Source organism: Lissotriton vulgaris, chromosome 4_1, assembly GCF_964263255.1.
Source record: "Lissotriton vulgaris chromosome 4_1, aLisVul1.2, whole genome shotgun sequence".
NCBI lineage: Eukaryota > Metazoa > Chordata > Amphibia > Caudata > Salamandridae > Lissotriton > Lissotriton vulgaris.
Genome location: NC_141691.1, coordinates 1,717,717,708 through 1,717,741,405, shown reverse-complemented (window position 1 = coordinate 1,717,741,405; position 23,698 = coordinate 1,717,717,708). Strand labels below are relative to the sequence as shown.

The 23,698-nt window shown below is 45.8% G+C and overlaps 1 protein-coding gene across 2 annotated transcripts in view; it reads right to left on the bottom strand.

Moving 5' to 3' along the window:
* The window catches only part of TMEM67 (transmembrane protein 67), a 1,133,211-nt gene that overhangs the window by 482,128 nt on the left and 627,385 nt on the right, over window positions 1-23,698 (bottom strand). For both annotated transcript variants that reach the window (XM_086965990.1, XM_086965991.1), the window contains exon 18: window positions 4,867-4,953. In XM_086965990.1, the coding sequence (XP_086822116.1) occupies window positions 4,867-4,953 (87 nt within the window). The remainder of the gene's footprint in view (window positions 1-4,866; window positions 4,954-23,698) is intronic.

Genomic DNA, 23,698 nt, shown 5'->3' with positions numbered 1-23,698 from the left:
CGGCTGCCTTAAAAGACCCACTGTATGTCACCTCTATACACGCAGCGATCGTAGACTACTTTGACATAAACGGCCCGACAACGGACGACCCGTGTCTTCTGTGGGAAGCGTTTAAGGCCACAATCAGGGGGGTATGTATTAGTACGTCCTCGGGTATATTGAAGGACATCCGACAACAACTACGCACACGCGAAGAGGCCATACAGGAGCTGGAGCAAATATACACGCACACAGGGGACACTAAGGTACTCGGAGACATACAGACCCTACTGACTGAACACAGACAGTTCGCCTCTGACGAACTCAAATATGTCACTAAACGGGCAACGGCCAGGCGCTATGGAGAGGGCGGCAGACCAGGCAAGGCGCTAGCAGACAAGATTTGTTCGGGGAGGGCCCCTCAAAACATAACAGCCATCTGTAGGGCCACGGGGGAAAAGGTGACCGACGTTAAGGGGATTACAATGGAATTCACATTACGGCGCCCTGTATGCAGCACGCCCCTCGCCCACACGGGAAGACTTGCTCGCTTATATGGAAGATGTGGAATTAGCGTGGCTGTCAGATGGCCACAGAGCTTACTTAGCGCGGCCTGTCACGGTGGAGGAGGTTACTGACACTATCAAGCGATTGCCGAACAACAAAGCACCGGGGCCAGATGGATACGTGACAGAATTCTACAAAGAATATGCAGATCTGCTCGCGCCCCACTTGGTGCGACTATATGGCGCTGCACACGAGGCCCAAACCCTGCCAGAATCCATGAGAGAAGCCTTACTCATTGCGCTCTTAAAGCCCGGTAAGAAAGAAGATAAATGCGACGCGTATCGCCCCCTGTCCCTACTAAATGTAGACACAAAAATAATCGCCAGTCTGCTTGCAGACAGGCTAAAACCACTTATGCCCCTCTTAATCAGGCCGGACCAATCTGGATTTATACCCGACAGAGCCACCACACATAACACTCGCACACTGTTTGCCCTGGCGCACTACTTGTCCCCCGACACGAAAGCAGTGGCAGTGTTACTTGATGCTGCCAAGGCGTTCAACACCATAGGATGGTCCTTCATTCAGGCGATTCTGGTGCGCATGGGGTTCCCCCTGATGTTCCTTGGGTGGATCTCAATGTTATATACCAAACTGTCGGCAAGAATCCGAATAAATAGGCATATTTCAGAGCCTATTCAGATATGCAGAGGCACTAGGCAGGGCTGCCCGCTCTCGCCGATGCTTTTTGCATTAGTCCTGGAGCCTTTGGCCTGTAAAATCAGACAACACCATCACTACTCGGCCATACAGATGCCATCACGCCCCATACACATATCATTATATGCGGATGACATGGTGCTCTATGTCAAGAACCCAGCACAAAACCTAAATCCACTGATGAGGGAGTACATCAAGTTCGGGAGCCACTCAGGCCTACAAATCAACTGGGACAAATCACTCATCATAGCACTAACAGACAGCACACGTCCTATACCCCTAGACTACCCGCTCGAATGGCAGGAAGACCCTACGAAGTACTTAGGGGTATGGTTTCACAGGGACCCAGAAATAGTCATACGCACTAACTATGGGCGAGTTATAGCGGCCTTGGAGGATAAAATAAAACAATGGAATAAACTCCCGTTATCCCTAGCGGACCGGGCCGCCATTGTAAAAATGGTGCTCCTGCCCAAGTTCCTATACTTATTCAACAACATCCCAATTAAGCCGCCGGCGGCAGTGTTCCGCAATATAAACACCTTGGTGATTAGTTTGCTCTGGGCCGGAAAGCAAGCGAGAATGGAGTTGCACACTATGACACTCCCATATGCGAAGGGGGGCTTCAAGGTACCGGACTTCTATCTGTACTACTTGTGCGCCCAGGCGCAATTCGAGCATTACTGGCACCACGAAGTTCCCTTCTTGACACACGTGGCGGTGGAGGCAGGGGACACGGACCCGATACCACTGGCAAACATATTACTACACAAACGCCCCAGACTGCATGAACGAGACATCAACACTGTAGACACTACCACGGAGGCCTGGAGACTGATGGGTAAGGCGGCTAACGCTCTGCCGCTATACGCTCCGGCACTTCCACTGGCCCATCACCCACATATCTCGGTTACACACGAACAGGCAGGCATGAATCTGATGAGGTGGGCAGGCATAGATAAAATGGGTGACCTGTATCAAAATGGGGTCTTCCAAACATTAGACACGATGCAATACATAAGTAACCCGTCCCTCCTATTCAGGTTTAACTATTATAGGCTACAGAGGGCACTTCAGGAGCATTACCCAGCACACCCGGAGGAACCGACGCCACTGGCGCCGCTGCAACTCCTACTCACCACGCCCACGGCATCACACCTGGTGTCCAAATTATACACAAGCTTGCAGGGAGCGATAGGGGGAGGCACTGACAAAGCAAGGATCCGGTGGAGTGAGGGCCTAGTGACACCCCTCACTGAGGAAGAGTGGGCATCTGCGTGCATGCTAACCAACATGCTGACGCCAAATGGAAACTTAAGAATCATACATTACAAATATCTGCATCAGGTGTACTATACGCCTCACAAATTATTCAGGTATGGGTTGAAGGAGGACTCAAAGTGCACAAGGTGTAAACAGGATGGGGCGGACTTCATGCACCTCGCTTGGCACTGTCGCAAGGTGGCGGGTTACTGGGAAAAAGTGGTGCAAACGCTGAATGAAATGTTGGGTACTTCCCTACTATGTGATGCCAAACTTTGCCTCTTAGGTATTGAGCCACAATTGAGAGCAAGGAAGCGTAAGTTCTGCGCAGTAGCGCTGTTACTGGCCAAAAGGAGGGTGTCCCTACACTGGAACAGTAGAAGAGGTCCGGTGGTTAAAAGCTGGTTGGAAGATATGGCGTACTGTCACGATACTCTGACCACCTATGAGGAGGAGCTACCAGCTAGGTCAAGGCCCAGGGACTATTGGGAGTACCTCAGAGACTATTTATTGGAGCACGAGGCAGAAGGGGAGGTAAATGAAAACAACTAGAAACGAAGTGTGGAGGGTGTTAATCTGCTGAACACTAATAACATGGTATGGATCGGGAGGGAGGATGCTGTGACACAGAAATTTCGTTGCTGATAGACACTGCTGAGTTAATTTAAAGGACGGTTGAAATCAGTTACAGTTGGGAGAAAATTTTACCAAAAAAGTAAGAACCCTGGCATGGTTACGAGTGAATATAGCACTGGAAACTAGTACTGTGATCACACTGTAAGACGCCGCCGGTCCTCAGGATGTCGGCTGATGGGCTGTGTACATGATCAAGCGAGCCCATTCGGGCACACACAACTGCAGCCTGCCAGTAATGGTTGTAGGCGAATCACATGTAAAGTATTTTTTTATGTGACAAGTGCAAATAAACCTCTTACACCAAAAAAAAAAAAAAAAAAAAAAAAAGACACGCAAATCTCTAATTTCATTTCAAGAGTCAGCACTGTGTTGTGGCCAAACCCAGAGGAATAGAGTGCACGAATCAACTGCAACACAAATATATTTATATGCAGTATCAGTAGTCAATGGACCGCAGTGATCAAGATATATATAGCCGAACGGCTGATTTGATATACATAGCTGTGTCTGGGGTGGGCGTGAAACAGTAGAAGGTTTGATTTGTTGACAAATGTCACAAGAAAGAACATAACTACAAGTTTGTTTATACAAACTATACCACCAATTACGTTATTGTAGAATAGACACTGTCGCAGACACTCCAGCATGTGCAGAAGCCATGCCCTCATGTGCTGTGATGATCAATGAAAGTCTGCGGTCCATGTTGGGAATCAGCCAACACCAAACTGACGGAATTGAAGCTAAGGAACTTGTTCGGGAAATAAATGATAAGAATATTTAGATGGGAAGCCCTGCGGGAAAGCAGTTCCATCCGTCGTAGCAGCTATAGCTGCCATGCAGTTCCATCCTTCGTAGCAGCTATAGCTGCCATAATCTTATTATCGATCTTAGTCATGGACCTTGTAACTGTTGAAACGGAACACATGATCTGTAGGTGATGATCATTGAATTACTTCCCCCATCCCACACTCTCTCATGAGGCCAGGAGTGACATTAGTAGAATTTCTTATTTAAACTCAATAGTGCTGTTGGCAGAATTTTTGGTTCTGACTTCAAGTGGTGCATTTGATCATCAATGCGGGAGACTGGGATAGGGCTGATTCAGAAAAAGGTGAATCCATAATCTTTTACTGAGCATCCACTTTAAGGGATGCTCATGGGAAAGAGACAGACATATATTCTAAGAGCCAATTTACATACAGATTTTTTTCTCTTTTTTTTTTTTTTACTGTTGATGCCACTCAAGGGAAAGTTCCTATGTGCGACTAACAGTAATCCGTCAACTACTTCCTGCATGACAGTAGAGACTTCTGGCTAGAAATGACTTGATTCTGCAATGAAAAGAGCTACCTGGTCTGCATCTACCAGTTGATGTTGTTCTTAGAAACCCTGCAATTAACTAGGTAACCCTCCTTCTTAAATAATTCTTCAGGGTAGAGAATGTTGGATAAGGAACATAAATGTAAAACATTATTTACACTCATGTTCCGCTTTTTGACAAGCTACACGTTCTTACTTGATGGTGGTACGTGTTGAAAGCTGTTGGCCTACGTGTGAGCCCAATATACAAGTAAATATCTAGCAAAGACCTAGATCCATCTCTACAATTAATGTCTGTGACGAGTTCATAATGGGTTGACTAAATGTAATAATGCTAATAATTATTTATTTTTCCTTTCTTTTTTTTTACTCCTTTGAAACAATGATGCAATACAAACTGATTTATTCAAAAAGTCTTTCTTCACATGGATAGACAATTACCTTTAAAACAAAAGCACATGACACATACGTGACAAAGCTCTTCTCGTCATCTGGTACTGGTAACAGGACAAACACATACTGTTGTGCCTAAAAAAGAAAAGCATTAACTTAGTTTTCACAATAAGCAAACAATTACACGAAAACCAAGCAATCTAGCAAGTGACGCAAGACGTTAAGTTTACTAAATAAGAAAAAATTTAATTGTGTTCATTAGAACAAATGATATACATTGGAAGACATTTTTCTCAAATATCACAATCTTGGTTTGCTTTTAGCCCCTAAACATATATATATATATTATTTATTAACCTGTGTGAGATAAGGTGGTCTTTAATCAAGAATGAACAGTTATTTACTTGTAATCCTTGTTCATCATCAGGGGTATTCTCGCTGATATTCATATATGTTAGGCTATCTCCAAGCATGTTCTAGTTACCACAACATATAAAATATTATATATATACATATAAAATATTATATATATATATGTATATATATACACACACATATATATATAAATATATTAATATATATATTTTCTCTATCAAATCAAAGCAGGCACATATGGATTTGTTAACCAATACGCCAAAATATACATAAACATAGTTGAAAAGACCATCCTAAATCAGTGTTCTTTAGAGTGAACGAAAAACAGGAACTTCTGTCACAATACAAAGCATGTGAATAATAGAACTAGATCCCCGATTCTTTAAGAACTTAGAATGCTGGCACTATCCCATTATGCCCTGAAGGGTAGTTTGTTTTGTAGAGCATAGGAAAGATGCAACTATATGGTATTCAAATCTGTGGGGGTGTGACATTCAATGAGCTCAAAGAGAAATCCAATGGCAAAGAACTAGCATTCATTAAACAGAGCAGCAAGCTGAAACAACCGTAAACATGTGATAAATGTCACAGAATGTTCTATTAGACAAATAAAGTCCCACACAGAAGCCTGACCCAACAAAGTATCTTACTGGAGTTCGAGTGCAGAAAATAATATTTAGAAAGGGTTTGGACTGGTCTTAAAGCAGCAGCTGTACAAATATCAGGAATAGGGAAAGTTCTAAAGGCCTAACAGGCAAAGATGTATGGTTTTAACAGGTAACAATGCAATAAACTGTCCACCTGATTGTGGTCTGTTTGGAGGAAGCAGAACCTGCCCGAACAGCACCAGAATTATGTATGTCTAGATGTAATAGTAACGATTCAGAAAAGGGGGTGGTGATGAACAGAGTGTCTGAATTAAGCAGACCACTCTTACCCAGTCCATAGATCAGGGCTTGATCCATCACCGTTTTTTAGCTCACTGCACCATCCCAGCTCAGAACCTGGCTACATGCAAATTAGTCTGACCCTGGCCCAGTGCATCATGGGAACAGGGCAGACCAAACTACCAAGCCAATTCTTATACTGGGAAGGAAGCAAGCTTCCGGGGACCGGTTTCTGGCATTTCAGCCGTCTTCGGCCCGGCTTGCTTGAATCCTGATGGTGCAATGAGCAAGGGACTCACATCTGAGTATACCCTTCCACGCTTATGGTGGACAAAAACGATTCAGAAAAGGGGGTCCAGAAAAGGTCCCCGGAAGCTTGTCTCCTTTCCGGTGAACAATTGGCTTGGTAGTTTGGTCTGCCCTGTTCCCATGAGGCACTGGGTCAGACTAATTTGCATATAGCCAGGTTCTGAACTGGGGTGATGCAGTGAGCTAAATAACGGTGATGGATCAAGCCCTGATCTCTTGTCTGGGTAAGAGTGCTCTGCTTAATTCAGACACTCTGTTCATCACCACCCCCTTTTATGAATCGTTTTTGGCCACCACAAGTGTGGCAGGGTATACTTAGACATGAGTCCCTTGCTCACTGCACCACCAGGATTCAAGCAAGCCGGGCCGACGATGGCTGAAATGCCAGAAACCGGTCCCCGGAAGCTTGTCTACTTTCTGGTGAAGAATTGGCTTGGTAGTTTGGTCTGCCCTGTTCCCATGAGGCACTGGGTCAGACTAATTTGCATATAGCCAGGTTCTGAACTGGGGTGATGCATTGAGCTAAATAACGGTGATGGATCAAGCCCTGATCTCTTGACTGGGTAAGAGTGGTTTGCTTAATTCAGACACTCTGTTCATCACCACCCCCTTTTATGAATCGTAGATGTAATAGTATGCAAAAACAACAGTTGATGGACAGAATGCAGAATAATGTCATACATTCACCCCAGTACAGAGATCTGGGCCTAAATCCATCGTTTTTTTTGCTCACCATACCATTACAGTTTGAACCCGGCCATATGCAAATCAGTCTTGACCTTGTGCCCCATGGGAACAGTCCAGCCTGAACTGCCAAGCCAGGTCCTCCCTGGACTGGAAACAAGCATCCTAGGACCGGTTTCGGGCTTTCAGGCCTCATCAGTCAGGAAAGCTTGATTCCAGTGGCATGGAGAGCACGAGACTCACGTCTGAGCATACCCGTCCCACTCAGGGTACTAATACAAAAACAACAGTTGATGGATAGAATGTAGAACAATGTCATACATTCACCCCAGTACAGAGATCTGGGCCTAAATACTTCGTAGTAATCACCCACAAAAGGAGCTGTAAATCAGCCTTGTGATTGGATCAAAAGACAGGCCATCTGATTTAGAGAGTACCACATTCAATTCTCATGAAGGAGAAATTCTTGTACCTGAAGGAAACACTTTACTTAGACAATCCAGAAAATCCGTAATTGCTGTAATATTGAAAACATGCCGATGGGGACACTTACAGTATCTGTGATGGCAGCCAAATGCACTCTGATAAAATAGAACCAGATTTTGCTATCTAAAGAAGAGACTGTAGTACTGTCTTTTCCTGGCATGTTCTTGCATCACCACCTTGATGATACAACATAAGCAAAACCTCTTCAACTTGAATGCATACAAAGACCTAGTTGAAGGGCATTTCACCTATTGTAGGGAAAACTGAAATCAGAGAGTTTCAAGTGTCCACACTCCAAGACCTTAGGAGTCAGGCTGTCAAGTTCAGCAATGGAAGGCTAAGATGTATGATTCTGCTCAACGTCATAGAAAACTGATCCAACCTGACTGGCAGGCTTCTGTGCAGGTGAAGAGAATCTGAAGACGGTCTGAATAACACCATTGGTGGGGCCATTCTAGGGTAAAGAAAATCATCTGTGTTTGGTTTGCTGGTTGCTGGCTGTATTGATAAGTCTGAACTTGGTGAACGCCCTGGAAGTTGAATTGGAGGAGAAGTATAGAAAAATAATTCAACCAACATATCGACAGGGACTAAGGTTCTGGAACCCCATAGACGTAGGTGGGGCGTTTTGAGTTTCCTGTTTGCCAACAAGTATATTTCCAGAAGCACCCATGAAGAGATGTCAGCCATCCTGATTCAGCTTGTCCGTTTTTGTGTTTTGTAGAGCCAGAAGATTTTTAACCATTAGCTAAATGCCCCTCACCCGCATCCAGTGCCAAACAGTCTGAGCTTCATAGGCGAACACTTTGAACAAAGAGAATATTTTATTCAAATGAAGCAGAACAGGATTCACTTTGGTCACTGGTAAGAAAGCCTTCAGATCTAGGTAAACTGCCCTCAACTCTAACACACAGATGTTGAATCCCTTTTCCACTGGGGACCACAGCCCAGACAGGTCAGACTGGTCATACGAGCAAACCAGCTGTCCAGAAAGACTCTGTTATTACTGTCTGTGATAAAAAAGCAAGGAAGTTTTACTTCTTGCACCATCACCTTAGGGGCTGAAGACAGTGCACTGGAAGATGTACTGGTCCCAAGATCTTGACTTCTAGAACCTGAGTTACTCCAAACATTCCTCTAAAGGTCTCATAAGTAACCTCACATTCCAGACTAGAGAGGTGCACTAGGCAATGTGTTACATACACAAGCATGGATGTTTTTCTTTTCTCCTTCGTGTGCTCATGTATTTCTTTTCCCTGTTATTTGAAGTCGACACGAGCGCATGTTTGTGCTCGTGTCTGGTTTAAATGAGCACTGGGAGCATTCTTGTGGTGGTCGTCAGTCAGCATCTTTTGAAGGGGGGGAATATATATGTGATGGGTAAATGCCGCAACGGCTCAGTTGTTGGACTCCGAAGTTGTAACTACAGTAAACTGGAGGGCTGACTCATGCAGACCTATAGCCATTTTTGACATATGGGAGGAAATGTTTTATCAGAAACAGACACTTTTTTCATATCTAGGACCAGAACTAAGTATGGAATGTGTTGTGTTGTAACCAATGAAGATTTCTTTACATTAAGATAACGACCTAGCATTAAGTATAGGTCAACTGTAAATTCTGTTGAGGTCTGAAACAAGAGAAAGCTTAGTTTTAGAGCGAATGTGTAAAATATTTAAGCAATACTCAAACAGTAATAATGTGAAAACAACGCAAGAAAATTCCCAAACCGATCTAAAAAATAAACGTTAATAATAAAATGAAACCAAAACGTCAAGAATCCAATCAGTAGAACTGGAGTTATGAGTTTTGAAATGTTTTAGGTAAAAATAATGCCAAATCTTTGAAATGCCAACTGCGGGTATCTGGTCAAACTGATCCGGCACAAAGTAAAATAATTCAGGCTGACTGCGATGGAGCATGGGCGGGAAATAGGACCAGATTTGTCCCGCTGGATGTTTTACCTTCTGACTTTAATGTAAAGATGGTATGGCGCAGTTCTGTGGTGTTCTACCACCCACTGTGTCAGATTCAGTGGGGATTTCAGTATCGGGGCTCTGCGTCACTCAACGGTGAATCCAATGGAGCCTTCGGTAAGGAGCTGTGTAGTGCAGTTCTGCATCACTTTGTGTCGCTCTGGTTCCAGTGATGTTCCCAGTCAGGAGCTGCGTGGCTCTGAATCGCTTAGCATTGGCTCGGGAAAGTCTGTGGTTAGGAGCTGCGGGGATCTGCATCAGATCCTGTGAAACCTGCAGTTAAACTTTAAACTTTAAACTCATTTGTATGGCGCACAAATCATCCCCAGAGCGTTAGATGAAAGAAGTACACTCTAACTCCACCCAAGGGTCAAGTACAGTGAGGATGGTGCTGATGGATGTCAGCACTCATCCTCCTACGGCCAGAGAGAAGACCAGATCAGGCCCAGTTGAATCTGGCCAGCTGGAAAGAAGGAAAGGCCAGTGGAAACGTGTTGTGTCCCTATAGCTAAAACAAAAAGGCAGCCAACTGACCCTTGGAGTCACTTCCATGGTCTGGGCCTCAAGGGAAGCAGGTCCAGTCTTCCTTCTTTAGACAGCAGGGAAGTTCTTTTTTCAAATCTTCTTGGGTCCGAGAGTGTTCTGACTTCAGGTTCCAGGGATGCTAGTTTTATGCCCAGTCCCTGCTGGTCGGTGGGGGACCCCTTTGTTACTAACCCTAATTTGGTTCTGGCCAGTTCTTCCCTTTTCCCTGGGTTTGGCTCTAGCCTGGCTAGTGAAACAAAGGGCCAGCAGGCCCAGGTGTGAGCTGCATCTGCCAGTGACAGGGCAGGCTTGTTTTAAAGTCTGATCCCAGGTTACTCTTTGAAGTCTCTCTACAGCCATCCTGTCTGGAAGAACCACTCCACTCACACTCAGGTCCTGAGACCACTGTTTCGCCTCAAAACGCATTTTCCAGTGGAGGAGCCATCAACAGTTAGGAGTCCCTGGACACTGCCAGGAGAGCACATTTGGCTTAGGAAGGAAAATGCCAACTTTATAAAAGCAGCATTTCCCCAATAGTAATTTAAAAGCAGACCTTACAGAAGATTTTATATTACAATTAGAATGAGGGGAAGAAGAATTTTTCTTAGCTGTTACCAAACTGAAATAAGCCCTTATTAAGTGTAATAATTCTATGGGAGGCCAGCCTTGCCACACTGAAAAATGATTTTGGAAGGCTTTCACTGCCAGGAAAAGTAAAACAATAAATATACATGCTCTGTTTTCTAACTATCAAGGACCCTAGCTTACGACCCTTTAGGGCCGACCTCAGGGACGACTTATACATTTTAAAAAGATATGTTTAAGCCTGGCAAAAGATGTATTTTGCTAGGTCAAAATGGCCAGCTTTAGGACAGTGGTTCTTAACCTGTGGTCTGGGGACCCCTGGGGGTCCGCTGAGTTAAAAAATTAAATACAATTAACACATTAATTAAGTGTTTACAAATAAAGAATTGAAATGTAAAATTAAATGTTTTAAAACTTTCTGTAAATTCAAAGGAATTTGAAATTGTAGGCTTTAAAATAAGTTCGTATCCTCAGATTCATTTGTGAGAGCAGTGCAAATACATAAATCAAAATGTAGTATGGACAATGAGCAGCCTCAATTATATTTAGGAAAGCTCCAACCTTCCATCTAAAATGAGTTGCTTGTTTCTGTGTATTGTTTTGTGGTTGAAATAATCGAAAATGCTAGCCAGGGTCCCCACCTTCCAATAATGGCTTATTGGGGGTCCCAGATTCCAATAATGATTCGGCGGGGTCCCCGGGTTCCAATAATAGTTACAAGTTGGTCCACAGAAGCCAAAAGTTTAAGAACCACTGCTTAAGGGAGCTACTTTGGTGGATGGCATAATGGGTGCTGCGGCCCACTTACAGCAAATTTACAAGCCACAGGTACAGGTAGTACCATGTACTAGGGACTTATAAGTAAATTTAATGTGCCAATCTGGTGGAAGTCAATTTCGCCATGCTTCAAGGAAACAGCTCACACACTTTATAACTCGTTGGCAGGGGTAAAGTGCCCAGAGTCCTTTTGACAACAAAACAGGTACAGCTACAGAAGGCAACAATCTGGAGGAACACAATGCAAAAGTTGATCATTTCTAACACATATCCTGTGTAAATTCCTGACATGCATGAAAATGGTTGCGAATACTCCCTCCCAACAAGATGTGGATCTGTTTTGCAGGTGCTTTCGCTGTGGCAGCAAACGACTTCAGCTCTCTGCCTCATCTTCATGAAGACTTGCCTCTGTTTTTGTTTCTTTTTCTGAAGTTTTTGTTCAGTATGGTATGATATGGGAGAATGATATTTCCCCTTGCTAAAAGATTTAATTTATACTAATGGGAACTTTTTTCTAGACGCACAGACAGCAAGGGCTTCGCTTCAGTTTTCAGTTTCTTGATTTCCTCATTCACCTATTATCTAAAAAAAATGATGGCCCACTAAAGTGCAATTCCAGTTTTTTCTGCTGCACATGAGGTGTCAAAGAGGTTAGTCTGATCCTGAAAGATATCTTAGTTAAACTCCAAGAAACATGGTAGCCACAACCAGGTTAGCAGTATGCTTTACTACATCAATCAGGTTATTAGATGTTATCATTCCGTCAATAACTGTCTTTAGACAATTTCCCATTCTTTCTTTTGGAAGAAGCTCCAGAAATTGATTCATTGAGTCCCAACATGATCAAACATAATGACTCAAAAAGGCAGCACTCCTGGCCACTTTAACAATACCAGAGGATATCTAATAAACTTTTTTTCCCCAAAGGATCCCATCTTCTACTTCCATTCTCACGTGGATTAAAGGAGGAAAAGCCGGCTGCATTAAACAACTTCACAGCAGCCACATCCAGGTAATCTGCCAGCAATATCACCTTCAGGAACCTAGAATCATAGTCCAATCTGAATTCCTTCTCTAGACTTTGTATGGTAGCCCAAACAGAAAAAGGGTTTGTAAAAGCATCTATCAACCTCCAGGAGTCAAGCACCAAGTGCACAATAGAACAAGATAGAGATTCCAGCCGAATGGTCCTCAAAGATGAGTGATGTTCTTACTTTGGTAGTCTGTAGACTGAATTATTTCTGTGCAGCTCTACTTGGAAGCTTACCAATAGCCACCAGATCATCAGAAGGAGAGAATTCAGATGGGGATGAATCAAATGTACAATTTAATTTGTAGTTAGGGTAATTGGTAAAACAAAAAGAAGTAAATGATGCCTTCTTGGGCATCTTTTCTAATCATTTGATTGGAAAGCATGATTAAAAAAAAAGATTTACTATTATTCCAGGGTCTCACGCAAGACAGAGATTTCCTACATTTATCTTCTGGTTAGTTTTACTAGAGCACTACAAAATTTCATCCAGGTCTGTATTTCCTGCATCTAACTAGGTTGTTAATGGGCTATTCTCCAGCCTTTGTGGAAACATCTTGTTTGGCAAAATGACTGGCCTATATTATATATATTATATATTATAACATGAGATAATAGAATTATCTCATGTTTTTAAAACTGTGGATCAGCAGGTATTTACTATGGTGCAGGCAAATGTAGGCTTTTGCAAGGTACAAAGGAAGACATATGGTCACCCGTGACTGTATGCCCAGTAGCCGCACAAGAAAAAATAAAGTGACCTTGCCTTATTTAAAAATCACTGGAATAATGTAATGCTAACTGTCACTGACTATAGGCAGGTGTACATTTAAAAAAAAATGCAATTCTAGAAGCCTGCATCACTGTTGCTGCATAGCAGTGGATGCATGGCGTAACATTCATCATGCTGACAGATGAAACAGTAAAAGTGTTAGATAAGGCTTGATCTGTGCTAACACCAATGCTAACTGAGCCATAAGTCCTGCACAGGATAGGCTTCTGGTCACCAACATGGCTACAGAGCCAAAGGGCCTACTTACTGCAGTGTAAGCAATTCCTGAAGGTGCACATAAGAGCTATGGATCAAGTGCAAGGACACTGAACATCTTTAGCACTGACTTACAGAAGCCAAGCTTCTATACACCACATACTGTGGTCAGGAGTCAGTATTAAGGAGCGGCCTCTTACCTGTAACTCCTATTCTATCGTAGGGGTATTTCCATGATAAGTCATAAGTACTTGAATAGACTAGCACTTGAAAAGTCCCACCCACGTGCGGGGACCCCGGAGCACTTCATCAGTGGCAGTAACGTCAGTTCTTTTTGAGGACGATGAGAAGTGAATACATGCTCTATGTTATGAATACCTTCTCTATTCCACCAGGGATGAGTCACTGCCACTGGCTGTGCATGATGGGATACTGGAATATTAAAGTCACTGCTTCTAGTTTTAAATTCATATAATGGCAGCCTATGGGGCTTTCCTTTTATCTCTATCATGAAAAAAGGGGTTTTGTAAAGGCGATTATTCTTTGTCTTTACTACTACAAAAAACTACACAAAATGTTCTATACTGGCTCCCTTTTTTCAACTCTAGATGAAGATGCGGCCAGTGTAGCCTATGTATTTAGGCAGCATTATTGTCTTTCTGTCTCTTAAGTGTCTTTGCAGTCCTTCCTGAATAAAGCAGAAAAATATCCACTTAAGAAGATATATGTAAAGAAGTGCTCCGGGGTCAAGTGCTAGTCTATTCAAGTGCTTATGACTATATATGAAAATCCCCTAGAGAACCATTACTTCGTTCCATTTGCTAAAAGTCTTGAATCCGCAGGGATATTTACAAGTCCTTTAAATGAAAAATTCCAACATAAACTAAACAGTGTTCTTGAGAGAAACATTGAAAATGGCTCTCAACATGATCGGAAGGCCAGTAAAAGGGATGTAAAAGGGGTTGGGTGAGTTGGTACCATTCATTTACCAGGGTGTTAGTGTTCTGAAATGCTAATGCAAACCCATAGGACGTACGTGCCTTCCCTGGAGATGTTAACAACATCTGATTAGATTTCTGTGGTGCCAGCCTTCCACTAGGATAAATAAAACTGCAGAGGGAGGGGGGCGTGTCCAGCAGCATGGCCTGCTAGTCGCATCTGCCGGAGCTCCAGCAGCCCGATATCCTTCCTGCTATAATCCTGCCTTCCCAGCCACAGACTTATGCCAGTCTGTAGATCCATTTATCACCGTCAACACCGACGCAAGCCTAAAACAATCGAGGAAGTGCTCAGTGCAATGGGATAGGAGGAAATCCGAGAAGAGTCGGAGGTGAGCCACAGCCGCCCAAGATGGCGGTAGAGGCACAATAGCCAAAAACTGCGCATCTACGCCTAGAATTGATACTAGGGCTTGGAGTCACCTCTCGGCACACTGTGGAAGAAGCTGGACGCCTGGGAGGTGCTGTGTGACGGCAGCGACAATTGCCAAGGGGCCGACCCCCACATCTCGACTTAGGAGTCACGAAGGTTTAGGGCTGGCTTGAGTGCAGGAGGAGGAAACCACGCACAAGAAGAACAGGACTGGATCTGACTGAGCCTAGTGGCCGGCGGCGGCTGCAACCCCGAGCCAGGCGGCAATCTCGCATCAGACGGAGCACGTGTGAATTGGCTTTGCGGAGAAGCACCCCCACGCCAAAGACCGGCACGAAATGTCACAAACAGGAGGACGAGAGGCAAGTGGGAGACAGTATCTGGACCCAGTACCCGTGGTGAAACCAGGCCTGACCTGGACACAGATGAGGGGGGCCGCTAAAGGAAAGACAAAAACGAGACGCTTTGACCAGAGCCGATGGGCGCCACTGATAGTCGGGCTGCGGCCTGAGGATAATCCCCGAAGCCGAGAGAATCAGGCCCCAACGTAACCTGAGAAACCATAACCCTTGGGGCCCGCTCGGTGTGCAGGCAGAAGCAGAGGTCTGCTGCGGAGGAGGCGACGTGCATATGAAGCGGAGCGGACACAGAGTGGAGCCTCCCATTCGCAATCAGGGAGCACTGAGAGGGCCCGTGCTGTCACTGAGGGGAGGTTATTGAGCGGGACATAACCCTGTCACTGCGAGCAGCGATTGGAACTGCAGTTGCACAAGGAAGCTTCCCCGGGGACAGGCGAGGGACACACCACCTCACCCCACCCCCTCAGTCTGGCATGGAGAGATGGCTTCCTGCCTCCTGTGGTGCGGGCGCCGCCAGTGTCTGGTGTGGGCACAGGTGCCGAAGAGCATAGCTGTACCCAGGCTGAGCGAGAATCCAGCCCTTTTAGGCACCCTCGGGGACAAGCAAGGGACAAGCCAGACTACCTCACCCTATGTCTGGCCTAGGGAGACGGCTTCCTGCCTCCTGTGGTGCGGACGCCGCCAGTTTCTGGCATGGGCACAGGCACCGACGAGCATTGCTGTACCCGTGCTGAGCAAACATCCAGCCCCATTTGGAACCCAAGGGACAAGCAAGGGACAGGCCAGGCCACCTCACCCTCCGTCTAACATGGAGAGACAGCTTCCTGCCTCCTGTGGTGCAGGCACTGCCAGTCTCTGGCATGGGCACGGGCGCCAAAGAACATAGCTGTACTCGCGCTGAGAGAGCATCCAGCCCCACTCATGACCGCGGGGCTAAGTGGCAAGAGAGCAACAGGAGAATACAGTGCCCACACCCCTTTTTTACACCGCTCGATACCGACCATATGGCGCTTCTTCTCAAAATCCTTGGTAAGGGCGCAGGGCTACCTGAAAATCTGAGAAGAGGCCGACCCCCCCATTTGAGACAATAATGGTGAAGGACAAAGACCCCAAGCCTCAGAAACAGGGAAAGAATGATAAATACACCATAGTACTCCCACCACGGGCTGACAAGGAAGGAGACCCGTTAGACCCCACGGATAACTCAGCTACTCTCCAGGCGATTTATGCATCTAGAGACGCCATTGAGTGCAAAAGGGCCGAGATAAGGTCAGTGGTCTCCCTCCAGCGTCAGGACATGCGCAACATTGCAGAAAGGGTGACCCAAACAGAAACTTGAGTCTGCAAGGTGGAAGATCGGACAAATACGTTAGACTACGACGTTAGAGCATTGAAGGCGAACATGAGGGAGATCACATGGAAGGTAGACTATGCAGAAAATTGAGCCAGGAGAAACAACCTTCGCTTCATTGGGGCGCCGGAGGGACAGGAGTGCTTGGGTCCAGTGACATTTATACTGACATGGCTGCAAGATTCTCTCCCTACGGCAATATTTTCACCCTGCTTTATCATTGAGCGGGCCCACAGGAAGCAAGCGCAAAACCACAGTCAGAAGCCCCCTCCCCGCGCCTACTAATATCAAAATTCCTAAACTATATGGATCGTGACACTATACTAAGAGAGTCACAGTGTATAGGGGAACATAAGTTGACCAACGCAAAAAAGATCATGATCTTCCCAATTACTTCAGAGAGGTACAGAAAATGAGACCTACATTCGACTCTGTGAAGGTCAAGTTGAGGGCCATGCAAGTGCAATACATGCTCCTCTTTCCAGCCAAACTAAAGGTTATCTTCCAAGGTACAACAGTTCTTTCAAAACCTTGAGGAAACCTGGGTCTGGATCAAAGAGCACCCTAGGCTGCAACAGACCGCAAAAAGCAGTGAGCCACAGGACAAGGAGGTGACACCAAGATGGGAACTCAGGCCACAGAGAATAAAAAAAGAAGAGGCGACTGAAACAAGGACACTAGAAACAAATGGGAACTTTGGCTGGCCGCTCAGGCGGAGATGGGGGACTTCTAATGGAGACTCGAAACAAGCGCAAGCTAGAAGTAGATATTCCAAGCAAGGGGATAGCACTCACACTGATCATCAGACAAAGAATCCCTACTAGACTCCTACAGCGATCACCCGCTATTTAAGAACATTGCTTATATGGCGAACTTAGCTGCTGGGACACAAGTTGCAGAGTACAGGCAACAGCAGCAAGACTAAGGTGGCAAGGAAGGCTGAGATATGGGCACGGGCCATAAGCAGACACATTGCTAAACGGTCACAGGAGCCCTCCCCCAGACACTATCGGGTTCAGGAGATGCCTGAGCAGAACACTATTTTGAAAAGCCTATATGCTTTACTGTTGTGGTTTTAATGTTAAGGAGTTAGAAGGAAAGGGTGGGACTACAGATCTCTCAAACTGTACTCAAGCCGAGTTGTCATGTTGACTGATCAGAGAATGGGCGGAAGGAGTGGGAGGAAGTGGGGTGGGGGAGGCGGGTAGGGGGTAAGATACTTCACAGTTCGGAAGTTAATACTAACTTTAATGTGATCAACATCAGGCACCTTAGAATCAACAGACAGGGTCAGATCAGTAGATATACTCGCCAACACCCAACATGTCAATCACGAGAAAAACATACAATAGGTGACGAAACCTACACTGCATTGACGTGGAACGTCAATGGGCTAGGCAGCAAACTAAAGAGGGGCTTAGTTAATAGCTATATTAAAAGACTAAAAAACAATGTCGTTTTTTGCAAGAAACCCACCTGCGGGGTACCCACTGTGCCTTTACTGGCCGAGGTCTCTACACCATTCAGGCTCACGTGGGGTTCTCCCCAGGGGCACGAGGAATTGCCATATTAATTAGGAAAACTTTCCCCTTTCTGGACCGATCCCAACAGGACCTATGTCGCCATTCAAGGGACATGGAAATGGCGCGAGTTCACACTAGTCAGCGTTTAAGCCCCGCCACGACTACAACGCTGCACTATGGAAGTGTTAGCCAAGATATTACTTGACTCAGGCTCCTCTACACACTTCATCAGAGGCAACTTCAATGACATTGTAGAACCACATCTAGATCGTACACAGATGGCAGCTGGAACCCAAGTCCCTACACCATTGGCAGACTTTGTGAGGTCACTGGGGTTGACCGACCTTTGGCGTCATCACCACCCATTAGATCGCACCTACTCTTTCTTCTCAGGGGCACACAGAGTCTTCACTATATTGGACTACTTTCTTGCCCCAGCAGGTAAAATCAAGTCGATCAAAAAGATAGAATACCTGGCACGGGGCATCTCAGATCACTCGCCGTTATGGCTGACAGTGCAGGGAGGGAGGCCCAGGCAAAGCCCGGACTGGAGATTGAATGCCTGGGAGCTCCACGACAAGGCAGGAGCAGGAGCAAAAAGAGCAGAGACCACATTGTTCTTCCAAGCAAACGAGGGCTATGTGTCCTCGGCTGCTCCCCAATGAGAGGCTTACAAATCAATAATTAAAGGCTGGATACAAGATGTTATAGCACGCAAACGTAGAGAGGACTAACAGCTGATAGAAACCTTAGAGCATAAACTCTTGGACCTAGAGAGAAACATCACCTCTGATACTGAAACGGCCCTATCACGAGAACTAGCAGTCAGATGTGGGGGAGCTTCGAGCACTAGCGGATCGAGTGCTACAAACTGAAATACAGGCCACACACCATAAGCTTTACGATGCAGGGGATAGAGCGCGACTACTTCTGGCTTGGATGAGTCGGAAGGAAAGGGAGGCAAGCTGGGTGAACCAAATACAAGACGGAGACACACGACTGCGCACACCATAGCAGGAGCCTTCACACGCTACTATGCGGACCTCTACGGGGCTAGACCACTAGTAGAGGACATGCCCACTCTTCGGTAGGAGGACAGAGAGGCCTTAGAGATAGCACTCACCCTAAACAAAGTACAAAAAGCCATAGCCAGGCAAAAGTCGGGAAAAACACCAGGGCCAAACGAGCTGCCAACTGAATATTTAAAACAGAATTTGAAAGTATTAGCCCCCCACTTATTAAGTATGTTCTTGGCGGCACGGGAGGAATGGGCGCTGCCGCTAGATCTTCGCCAGGCCACAGTGGTAGTTCTACCGAAAGCAGGTAAATCCCCAGAAAAATACGGTTCCTACCATCTTATCTCCTTATTAAACATCAAAACCAAGATTTTAGCCTCTATCCTAGCGGCAAGGCTTCTATCAGTAATTACCTCACTGGTTCACCAAGACCAGTTGGGCTTTATGCCTGGACTGGCCACACGTCTCAACCTATGTAGACTTGCCAATTGGCTAGACACCCTCATAGAGAGGCTTACCTTGCAGATGCGCTTATCCCTGGATGCAGAAAAGGCCTTTGACACAGTCCACTGGCCATTTATGAGGCAGGTCCTGGTAAAGTTGGGATGTGGACCTGAGTTCAGGACATGGGTGGAGCTCTTGTATACGAACCCTAGAGCACAAGTCCGAGTCAATGGGAGCAAATCAGCAGACTTCCCAATCCAACGGGGGACCAGACAGGGCTGCCCCCTGTTACCCCTGCTATTCGTGCTGGTCCTGGAGCCACTGGCATGCCAGATCAGAACCCATCTAGGCTTAAAGGGTTTCCAGGATGAAGAAGGCCACTAAGAGACAAAAGAATGTCCCTATATGCGGATGACATTCTACTTTATGTCACCAGCCCAGACACAACAACACTCCCACTGACGTTCCAGCTAGTAAAAGACTATGGTAAACCTGTATGATACAACATCAATTGGGGGAAATCTAGCCTTTATCCAGTGGGAGGCCCCGTAGATTTGCGCGTCATTCCAGAGTGCTTGCATATTAACGAAGAATGCTTTAAATACCTAGGTCTACACATTTCCACAAACACAGCAGACTGTCTCACCGACAACATTAAGCGTGTCCTGGCTGAATATCGAGATAATGTGGTCAGGTGGAGACGCCTCCCTCTGATGCTACTGGGGAAGGCGGCCATGTACAAGATGATCACGCTTCCCAAACTATTATATATACTCCAGAACACATACTGTAAGATTCCAGAAACGGTATTCAAGACAATAAATGATGAGCTACGCACATTCTTATGGGATGGGGACACCCAAGAGTAGCACTACAAACGTTACAGTGCAGTCAGTATAACAGAGGCATAGTTCTGCCGGATATTCAAGCCAACTATCTGGCCGCACACTCAATAGCTGTTAACGAATGGAGCATGCTCCGTGAGACCACCCAACATATGCCTTGGAAAGGCTCCAATTCCAGAAACATTCCCATCTACACTATATATATGGGGGAGCGGGGTGAGAGGCTTGCTCCCAGCAACACAGAGGGCGATCGAAGCCTGGAGAGGGGCGGAAAGACAAATGAATTGGGACAAAAAACTAACCTAGTCTACACCGCTATGGGAAGGTAAACGGCTTCCTGAGCTGGCGAAACTGAAGGGTTTTAGAAACTGGGACACAGTAGGGATCCCGACACTAGAGGAAATAATAAGGAAAGGGGACTTAATTACTTTTGCAGACCTCCAAGCAGAGTACAGTCTGTCAAACACACAGCGATACAAATACAAACAACTCCAGCATGTTTGGAGAACACAAACACCTGAACTCACAGACATCCCTGAGTATGCACCACTGGGAGGGCGACTATTGCAGGGAGTAATACCCTCAAAGGCGGTTTCCTGGACATATAAAACGTTGATAAATAGTATACCTGATAGACTGCTAGCCTTCAGAAGTAGGTGGGAGGAAACTACAGGCAACCTGGAAGATATTGACTGGGAAGCTGCATTGATGCACCCAAGGGAGATCGCGATAAAGCTCAGGCTACGACTGATACAATTCAAGGTCCTTCACAGGGTCTACTACGATAGAGTGGGACTCCATACAATGGGCAGGACAGAGACACCAGATTGTCTACGCTGCAAAAAAGACTGTGGCTCCTTCGTGCATACCCTGTGGGAGTGGCCAATAATAAACAGATTTTGGCCACGAATAACACAAGAACTAAATAACATACTAGAAACCCAGATCCCAATGGATCCTAAATATATCCTCTTGGGTATACCCACTGACATTAACCTCCCCAGATATAAACTCCTATTGAGTAATTTAGGCCTCATAGTGGCAAAACGTGACATTGCTAAGTACTGGGGAAGGGCAGACTTATGTACCATGGCAGAATGGCGGGGCAATATGGAACTTTACATGGGGGCCAAAAAAACAACATGCACGGCCAGAGGGTGCCCCAAGGAGTTCTGGAAGATTTGGCAGCAGTGGCTGAGATATTAAGGCCTAAAAATGATGTAGGCTGGGGCACGTATGACAACCCACCACACAAGACTCACAATAGCTAGGCAACATAGCACAGTCCCTAAGAATATATAAAGAGCTTGGACCACTCCCGGGACATGTTGGGAACGAGTGGGAGAGGAGTAGGAAGAGTTACCATACGAATGTACCTTCGGTTGTATTGACGGCAATAAGTCAAATCAAATCTAAAGAAAATGAAAATAAAAACAGTTCCCAAAAATAAAACTGCAGAGGGAATTGTATTCACTGACAGAACACATATTTTCTGTAGCAAAAGACTACTGCTGGAGTGACTGCTATAGAGTCACAGGTGACCCATCCTTACCTCCGCAACGGGAATCACACCTCATGCAATCCTATTTTTTTTTTAAGGAAAATTAAAAGAAGTGGAAGACAGAACTTTATACATTTTGGTATCATGTGTTTTTTAAAAATACTAACACAGAAGCATAAAAACAGGTAATGAGTGCTCTGCTGTCTTATAGCTCACAGTGATGCATGTTCTAGGGCCTGGAACTACAAATGACACCCATGATGAAAAGAGAAGGAAGGAAACTTTGTAGGCCAGCATAAGGACTACAGCTACAATGGAGGAAACAGAAAGAAACAAGAAACAGCATTTACAGGTAATTAGGGGGTGTCAGGATAAAATGGTGTAGGAAAGTGCCCCTTTTTGCATGGTTACCCCCCACTTTTTGCCTGACATTTGATGCAGCCTAACTTGATGTGCCCTGGGTCCCTTCCAATCAGATTCCCTGGGCCTGTGTTTTTGCCAAAGACTGTTCCTTTGTATCCACAAGTGGCACATCCCTGGCCACAGGCCAACCCCTTGTAAAAGGTACCATGGGTACCAAGAGTACTGTGACCAGGGAAGGCCTCTAAGGGCTGCAGCATCTATTGTGCCACCCTTAGAGGCAATGCACTTTAACACACACACTGCCACTGCAGGCTGTGTGTTTTGTAGAGAGAAAAGTGAAGAATCAACATAGTACACATCATTGTGTTTCATGCCAGCAATCCACTGCCTGAGGCCTAGGTAAGTCAGGCCTCTATCCGGGTGCACTAGCCCTAAGGTGAGGGTACAGTGACATAAGCCCTGTACCCCTACAGTGTCTAAATCCATTCTTAAGCATGCTAAGTGTAATAAGGCCCTATAAAGTGGGAAACAACCTTTACAACACTTTTGTTACAACGCGTTCCATTACAACGCAGTTGTTACAACGACCGGGTTGTTAGAACGCAATATCTTCACACTGCAAGTCATTAGATCGACTTGCTCTAGATGGCGCTGCAATCTAAGGAATAGTATGATTGACTATTCCAACACCTTCTCTACTGTTGCGCAGGGTGGGGTTGGAATAGGAAATTATATTATTCCTAATGTTGGAGCTCCATGTAGTGCAATTCGATCCAATGACTTGCGTTGTAAAGGTAACACAGTTGTTGTAATGACCGCGTTGTAATGGAACGCGATGTGAAAGCATGCGTTGTAGCATGCTATATTCCTATCAAGTATATGGTCTGGGCTGGTCATTACGAACTCCAAAGCTCCATAATGGCTTTACTAAAACCTAGGAAGTTTGCACATTAAACCCACACTGATGCTGAGTGGGATTTAATGTAAAATGCACTCAGAGGGCATCTTAGAGGTGCCCCTGAAAGTCAAGCAGCCCTGGGGTGGGTTCCTGAATGGCTGCCTGCCATTTGCAACCACCAGACAGGTTTCTGGACCCTGAGAAGCGAGCCTCCGCTCTCTGGGTTCAGAAACAAAGTCCATCCTAGGCAGAGGAGTCATGCCTCCTACCCCAGGATGGGCTGGGCCCACGAAAGCTTCAAAGGTTTGCCACCTTTAGACGCTATCCACAACTTTGGTGACCCTTGACTCAGTCACTCTACTACTGCACGGCCCCCGTGTGCCCGGATTCTGCTGCTGCTGCCTGCTTGGCCCTCTTGCTGCCGCCTCTCTTTAGGGCCCCTGCTCTCCAGGCTTGCCCTCGTTCCCCAGGCTTGCCCTCACTCTCCAGGCTTGCCCCGGCTTGCCCTCACTCCCCCCGCTCCGCTCTCCCGCTCTTTCCAACCCCACCCTCTGCTCCCCGCCGCTGCTCTCCTGCAGCCCCGCCCC